Raw genomic sequence first — 8,652 nt, forward strand, 5'->3', positions numbered from 1 at the left:
TACTCAACTACAGAACTCTCTTGGTTTTTTCAAGACAGGGTTTCTCTGTGTAGCCTTAGCTGTCTTGGACTTGCTTTGAGACCAGGCTGGCCTCAAACTCACAGCGATGTGCCTGCCTCTGCCTCCCAAGTGCTGGGATTAAAGGCGTGCGACACCGCACCCGGCTCCAAACTCATTTTTTAAAAATTATTTTCATGTGATCATGATGTCCTCCACTTTTACAGAATTCATTTTCCCCAAAATTCTATATGCCATCTGCATTTCATCCAGGATCAGTTCTCTGTTTCCCATGCATGTGTGGGGTTTTTTTCCCTCCAAAAATGTACTTGACTTTCACCATGTTCTGTTCTACATGCAATTCTATATACTGTACTTTAAAAAAAATTGCAGTTTATGTTACTCCCAAAAATATCTCACTGATTGACATTTAATTTCATCAATTAACTTTTTACAGTGTATATTATAATATGCCCCTGTTCTTTGTTCCTGTTTTGAAATGTAAAGGTGTGAGTGTGTGTGTGTGTGTGTGTGTGTGTGTGTGTGTGTGTGTGTTTTGGTGGCAATCCAACCCAGGGCCTTGTGTGCTTAACAACCTCCTGTCTACCACAGAGCCACATCCCAGCCACGCATGTAAACGTTTGCAAATCGTCATTGGGTCTGCTTTTAGCTTGCCAGTGCTATTTTCAGTACACCTTCTTTTCCATCACTCTTAACGCTCCCAGTAAGAATGGAAAAGTCCTTGCCTCTCAATCAGCTCTCTCCATAGAGGACAGCCAATCACCATCCAGCATCCCATAGCCTTTAACAAACACATTTGGCACCGTGAAGAAGAGAACCCAACTTATGACATCATGTCATTCTTACCCTCAGCTGCCATTCTCCAGAACAATCTGAGGTCGCAGCACCCCAGAAAGCTGGGAAGTTTTCAAGGCTAAAGAGTCACGAGCCCCCTTACCCGTGTGTCCCTGAATGCAGACGCTCAGTCCATAGAGGCAGAAACTACACTAATTGGTGAACAGACTAAGGAACACGTGGCCTGGGGCAGAGGTGAAAGGGCATCAACAGTGTCACCGCTGTTCAGAATTCCATGTTCTCAGTCACCAGTGGGTAATTTTGTGCCAATGTGTTTTTATTTTTTCCTAAAAGAAGCTAACATTGGAATATCAACTGTATTCTGCTTAGGTATTTGGAAGAAGGAAACTTAGAAGCCGCAGCCGCAGAGAAGCAAAGAGTTGAGGAACTCCAAAGATCTCGAAGGAGATACATGGAGGAAAACAACCTTGAACATATACCAAAATTTTTTAAGTAAGTAGGCCATCCCCCACAGCAAGTTCATATTTTAATTACAGGTTGGCCCAGACCATGAAGAACTCAGGGTATCCAGAGATCTTAAGCAGATGTGGGCCACTGTGCAGTGGACAGTGGAAATGCTGAGTCGGAGTTTGTGCTTGTAAAAAACAGTAACCATAACAACCAGTTCTTCTCAGCAGATCTTTCCTTTCTGTGGACAGTGAGGCACAGTGAGGACTCACCAGAAGGCATTTCCTTTTTCCTAGACCCTTTGGAGTGGCAGAACAGTAGTCCCCACTCCTCACACAGGCAGAGGTTGGGACTCTGCCCCTAAGGGCACCATGACTTCATTAGAGTTTAATTTTATTTCTGTCACACAGAGCTCGTGTCTGCTCAGATTTGGCCCCACTGCAGTATGATCCAATGTGATTACTACAGGATTAGTTAAAGGATTATATACACATCACAGAGATGAATCTGTCCTTTCTAGGGCTATCATCTGTCATCCTCCTGAGCCTGCACAGGAAAGCTCAGGGTAGCATCCTCTCCTTAGAGCTGTCATCTCATGATCACCATGTGGTGGAAGTACACACTCATTCCTCAGAGATATGCAGTGTGCCCTTCAGGGCTGCAGTGTGCCCTTCACAGATCTGACATGTGCCCTTCAGGGCTGCAGTGTGCCCTTCAGAGGGCTGCAGTGTGCCCTTCACAGATCTGATGTGTGCCCTTCAGGGCTGCAGTGTGCCCTTCAGAGGGCTGCAGTGTGCCCTTCAGGACTGCAGTGTGCCCTTCAGTGGGCTGCAGTGTGCCGTTCAGGCACTTATGTTGCACTGTTCCTGGGAGGTAGCTCTTCCTAACAGTACTTAGAGAGCTGTGTCAGGCCTCTATGGCTTTCTCCCCGTGCCCAGAGGTAATTAGTTCCTGCCTTTGTCTTTTTCCTTCTTGCTTTTGTTTCAATCATTTAATGAGAACAGTTCCTTTATTTCTGGCCTAGAATTGCCCACTTATCAGTTGCTAGCACATAGGACACTAACTGTATACATACATGCATACATACATACATACATACATACATACATACATACGCCTTTCACGTGTGTGTGTGTGTGTGTGTGTGTGTGTGTGTGTGTGTGTGCACTCAGTTCAGGTGACCTTGATGTGATTTGTGGCTAACGTTGGTTTTCATATTTTCACAGAAAAGTTATTGATGCAAATCAAAGAGAAGCCTGGGTTTCTAATGACACCTACTGGGAGCTTCGGAAGGACCCTGGGTTTAGCAAAGTAGACAGCCCTGTTCTTTGGTAAACTGGAGACTTAGAGCTAGCCAACACACCACGCTCCGAATGAATAAAGAACTATGCACAATTAACGTTTCTTATAGCTACGCGTGGTTTCTGGGTCGACTGAAAACCTCCCATTTGCTTTTCTATTCATCTTTATAATGGATTTTCAAAAGTGCATTAGACAAGGCTCCTAACCACTTTTGGATCCTTTCTGTTTTGCTGCAACCATATTCCTTAAAAAAATAAAATCAAATAAAAAATAAAGCCCATGCCGTCCTCGGAAAGCAGACTAAAAGAAGGAGAATATAAAATCCAAAGTCTGAAGAGCTGGTGAAGCTCACACTGTAACCGGTGCTTCAAGCTGATCAGGAGAGGGTAAAGCGACACAGCGCGCAGCCGGTCTGCTGTCTGCAAGAGTCATCCCCACCGTAGGAGCTCCCGGGCCACAGCCGGCAGTTAGTTCAGACTTGAAGTGTGTTTTTTTTTTTTGTTTTGTTTTGTTTTTGATGTGGCCTCATCAAAATAGACCTGATGCTTCCCGGAAACCGTTCCATCTTTACAACATTGTTCATGCCTTAAGAAATGCAAAGATGTACAATAAACCGTTTTTTTTTTTTTAATGTGCGCTCATAGGTGTATGTGAAGGCCAGGTCATTAGAATCCTGGCGTGACTCGCTCTCCCGCTCAGAACGTTGCTTCAGCAGCTGTAAGAGGGTTCGATGAGGAAGGACGCACTTTCCTTTGCTAAAGTCAGTGACGGTGTGCTGGATCTGAGGGGCAAGAGGGCTGAGGGATGGTACTGACACTTCAGGATATCTCTGCATCTAGGTTGCTTTTCAGGTTCCTGTCCTGTGTCCAGAGAATAAACCACGCCTCCTCCATCGGACCTCACAGCGTGCCCTGGTAGTTAGCAAAGCTGGGTTTGATTTGGACACCTGTCATCAGTGTTAACACTCAGTAGGAAGTAGCGACCACTTGGAGTGTCTGCCTGGGCTGGGTAGTACCATACAGTACCGTTTTTGAGTGGCACATAAGACTATAGAGCACATCCCTGACTCATGCCCACCCCTTGGCACTGTGTGGACTCCACAGAGAACAGAAGCTTATTTGCGTTATGTAAATGGATCCTATGCAAAATCATCTTCCTTTTTTAAAAAAAAAAAAAATCAAGCAATTCCATATGGATACTTGGTTACAAATTAATCATCTACCTTGCTAACGACAGAAATATAAAACTTAGGCTAAAAAAAATTTTTACCCATTCCAAAGGTGGGGGCGGGCAAGATATATTTTGAATTCTTCAGGTTTTGGTTTTTTTTTCCACGGGTACATAGTTTCTGTAGGAAGCTTGCATTGGCATTCCTAAGTTCCTGCACGTAATAACTATATAAATGCCTGTATGTTAAAAAAAATTCTCTGTAGGGGGCTTCCTAGTGAATTAAGAAATTACATATATTTTATTGTTAGTTGGACTTTTTTCTTAGATTCTTACCATCTGAATTTAAGTGTTACTTTAGACTCTGATAACAAGGTTAGTGACATTTTATATTTTGTTAAGAGTCATCAACTTTGGTGTTATTTCTCCCCCGCAAAGCGTTCCTAATAACGAATGGCTAATTCACCATAAAACCCAAAGCTGCTGAGAACATGAAGGAAAGCACAGCATTTCCACTAGATGGAGCAATATTCTATTTATTCTAAAACTCATCTCTCCTTTCATCCAAGTCCATGCATCGGGTACACAGCTGGCATTCGTTAGTGTTGACTCCCCAGTAAACACGGCACAGCAGAGCACACATGAGCTCCTGGCTTACCCAGCCTGTGCACCCTGATTTCCTGAACTCTCATTTGAAACTTCCCCCTTGTTATGTACTACTTTGTTTTCCTCCATTCAGTCTGCGCATCCTCAGTTATGTCTGGTTTTTAATTAGAATTAGAACTTAATTAGAATCCTACTGACTTCCTCACAAAAGTTGGCTTTTCTTCTGACTGGTAAAGCTCACAGTATGATTTAAAGTGCGTTTCACCTGTACTTAACTAGTGTTTTCTTAAGCTGTCTCACAGTGGCCTAAGTAAGAAAAGAATCCTGCAGAATAAAAGTACAACGAAGAGGGAATGGGAAAGTGAGGTGAGGTGAGGTGCCTCAAAATATGATAGGACTGCGAGCTTAATAAATGGCAGAAGACCCAGGACCCATCAGGGAAGTCACCTCTGTACAGGGCTTGGGTTATCTGAGAAGAAAGGAGAAAAAAAAACAGATAAGGCCTTCACTAGATAGATAGCAAAGCTGGATGACCAATATGAGCGGCAGAGGATGGCCAGGTCTACCCTGACACTCTAATTAGGATTTCAGGATGAAAAAGAGACAAGTATTGTGTTAATTACAGTTACATAGTATGGTGTCCTCGACTTTGAATCTATTTTGAGATTCAGATTCCCTAATTTTGGTCATAAAGTCACCAGTTAGGCGTTAGAGCATCCTGTAACACCCAGTTCACTCATCACCCAATAGAACACTTGCCCGTGTTGGTGTGACGGCCTCATCCTTCTGTCTGCTCACACGGAGGTTATAAAGCTGTAAGACGTAACCCTGTTGGAGTTTCATCCACATAACATTTCAGCTTTTGAAGCTAAATAGCAAAAGGACAGATGTTAGCTTACTCTCTTGATAAAATGTGATGTATTCCTTGGAGTTTTACATAAACCTTTATATTTAGAGGGTGCTGTTTTGTTTGTCCTTAAAAGGGTGTAGGGGGCTTGGTATGTCTCTGTTCTCTTTCCATGCTTTGTTTTCAAGCCCCCTCCCCTGAGGTGAGATGGTCATTACAGTGACTGTGACCCTGAGAGTTTGACAAGACTGGGCTGATCAATGGCACATATTTGCATAAGTGGCCAGCATTTGCAGAAGCTCACCAAACACCAATCGTTTTGATGCTGGATGCTGCTACCCAAGGTGCAAATTTACTCTTCAGTGTTGCTGATATTTTTGTTACTTTTTATTATCATTATTTTTCATGTATTATTTTAAAATACTGTTCCTATTGTCTCCAGGTAGTTGGAAAAAAAATAAACACTTCATTTAAGATACCCTTTAGTGGTACATGTAAGTTGTATGTGAGAGCAGGGACCGAATGTACATTTTCTGGCTGTAGGACACAACCAAGGGATTTTTGGCGCAAAGGATACCAAATTGTCGGTTTCCCAGATCTTTTGTGCTCCAGCTCTTGATTCTCCTGGCCTTGCAGTTTTTTGTTTATTTGTTTGTTTTTTGGTTTGTTTTGGTTGTGGTTGGGTTTTTTTTGTTTTGTTTTGTTTTGTTTTGTTTTTGGCCTTGCGTTTTTCTGCATGACCACTTACTGCTCATTAGAGCCTGTCCCAAGGAGCTTATGGAGAGCGGGGCAGTTCTATGGAAGCAAGCCTGATCGACCTGTTTTGTTTAATACTATGGAACATTTTTGTTACTCTTTCGTGGGTTCGTTATCCGTCTTGTCTACTACTGTTCTCTGTCATCTTACATAATGAAGCGTTTGTGGGAGCAGAGCTCCACACACCATGGGGCGGAACAAATGTTTGCACTTGGCTCAGTATGTTATGAATGTGGCACAGTAAATAAAGTTTGTGTATAAAAATACTAGTTTATTTCTATGAGAGCAATTATGTTCAGGAGATATTAAAAATGTATCTAATTAAACCATTATGAATCTATTTTGTGCTCTAGAAATGTTCTTTTGGGGGAACATATGAGGGAAAATTGTGGCAGCAGAGCTAAAAGTAAAATGTTGGTTTGTTTGTTTTGTTTCCCAAAGGCTCCATGGACCTTGGGAAAGACTGCTTAGCACAACAGGATTCTATCTTAACTGAGTTTGTTTTGTAAATTTTTTTTACTTCGAAAGTTGTATGTCGTGTGGCTCTTTCTCTTAAGTGGAAACTAGCTTTATTAATGTCGTCTTTAGAACCCCTGCCTGTTACTCAGATGTGAAACCTTTTTCAGCGTCTGCTTTTATAAAAAGAATGGCAAACTGTATTGGATGGATTTGGCTTCATTCTCCTAAACTGGGATCTAAATGACGAACTGTTTTTAAAATTGCTGTGATGAACTAACGTGCCTAGCGCTCTACGTAGGTCAGGCTCCGTGGAGCAGACAGCTGACAGATGCTTCGGTTAGAGGCGAACTGCTGTCCTAACTCTTCCATTGGCTTTCAAAGCGACAAACTTGTCCCTTTAATCTCTGGTCCTCACATAGCAGAAGGGTGGACACTTCCTGTCGCTCGGCACCATGTTTGTGAAATGGGCCACATTTATGTGTAATTTCAGTATTAGAAGCTACTTCATTCACTTTCCTCAAGAACACTACTAATTCTTCATGAGATAAAAATTTCCTTATAAACATATATTATTAGCTATTTTCTAGACTGGTAGGAAAAAAAATAACAAAAATCTCCTGGTTTCCATAAATTTTGTTTCTATCTATACCTTCCTTTCAAAAAAAAAATGAGTTAGTTGTACAGAAAAGAGTAATAAATTTTTGGTAAAATAAACTGGAATCCTGTTTGGGGTCCATCTATCATTTCTTGAATCACTGTTAGGTGAAATAAGCAACTGAACCGAATGGATACTGTTAAAGACAACGAGTCCCTGCTCCTTATATCCGCCTGCCCTTCCTCAGTGTTTCATCTCAGGTCTTCAGGAAAAGAAAAAGCATAGTGTTTGCAATGCTTTTTTTTTTTTAAAGCTAGATATAACTGCTATATAGTAAGTGTCACACACTGGAGTGATATACAGCCTGTTATGTGCTGACTACAGACACCATGGTATCAGTACAGTCACCAAAGGGAACCTGTCCATCACACCAAGGGTTTTCCAGGCCTTTGGGTAGTCTGTTCCTCCCCACCGTGAGGCGATTGTTGGTCTGGGTTTTTGTTTTTTGTTTTGTTTTGATTTGTTTTACATTAAAGCTTGCATACTTTCTCATATTGATAGTATACAAGACTTCGGAGGGAAGGGAGGCTGTATACATACCTGCCAACTATATCTTCATCATTAAATCAAGCATGAAAACATTACAAGAGAAGAGGATCCCATTAAATTTTGACTCTGCTGGCCCAGTAAAAATTGTAGGTTTAATTAGAAAGCTATTAAACTATTTTTTTTTCTATTAAAAAAAATGACCATGTGATGTAGAGGGGCAGTTTTCATGCTTCAAGAGCGCGGAGTCACCATCAGACCGGTGGGAGATAAGGAGGCCAGTAGAGGAAGACCTGGAAAGCATCTTCCTCTGTTGTGTAATGAAAGAAACCGGCAGAGCTGTGGGAACCCAGAATGGGTGCTTTGAGATGATAGTCTGATGATGGGGATGATGATGATGATGATGATGATGATGATGATGATGATGATGGAGGCCGAGGAGCTTCTGCCAACCTCTTTATCATTTGCTTCGCTTTTATGTGCTACATGGACTGGACCTAGCCCACCCCCCCACACACACAGATGTAGCCGATGGGCAGCTCAGGCTTCGTGTGGGTCCTCTAATAATAGGAGCGGGGCTGTCTCTGACATGGACTCAGTTGCCAGCTTTTTGATCACTTCCCCCTGGCAGGGCAGCCTTGCCAGCCTACAGGGGAAGAGGACACGCTCACTCCTGATGTGACTTGATGAGATCAAGTGGATGAGAAGGGGAGGGTCTCCCCTTTTCTGAGGAATAGGGGAGGGGGAGAGGAAGGGAGGGTGGGGCTGGGAGGAGAGGAGGGATGGGCTACAGCTGGGATGTAGAATGAATAAAGAGAAAAAAAAGTAAGTAAACTTAATTTACACACAAAAATATGAAAGTGTACATATTAATGAGGGATCTAGTGATGTTTTTTTATACATGTGTATATAATGTAATTTTCCGGGCTGCCCAAACATCCACCGTCTCTCAGTGGTGGAAACTTCCTTTCTTTGGGCGTTCTGAAACACACTGTGCATTACTGTACTCTGCTGTCCCCCTGCTGTGCTCACAAACACTTGAAACATCCAGTGTTCCAGAGCTGTTTGCCGTCTACTGCCTTGACTCGGAACTAACCCTCGTTCTCAAAAAGAA

The 8,652-nt window shown here is 42.5% G+C and overlaps 1 protein-coding gene across 7 annotated transcripts in view; it reads left to right on the top strand.

Moving 5' to 3' along the window:
* OSBPL6 (oxysterol binding protein like 6) overlaps positions 1-6,278 on the top strand; it is a 181,846-nt gene extending 175,568 nt beyond the window's left edge. For all 7 annotated transcript variants that reach the window (XM_084800157.1, XM_084800159.1, XM_084800160.1 and 4 more), the window contains 2 exons: positions 1,183-1,305; positions 2,487-6,278. In XM_084800157.1, the coding sequence (XP_084656283.1) occupies positions 1,183-1,305; positions 2,487-2,595 (232 nt within the window). In that variant the 3' untranslated portion in view covers positions 2,596-6,278. The remainder of the gene's footprint in view (positions 1-1,182; positions 1,306-2,486) is intronic.
* The last annotated feature ends 2,374 nt before the right edge of the window (positions 6,279-8,652 follow it).

This window comes from Acomys minous, assembly GCF_964271855.1.
Source record: "Acomys minous genome assembly, chromosome: 10".
NCBI classification, from domain to species: Eukaryota; Metazoa; Chordata; class Mammalia; order Rodentia; family Muridae; genus Acomys; species Acomys minous.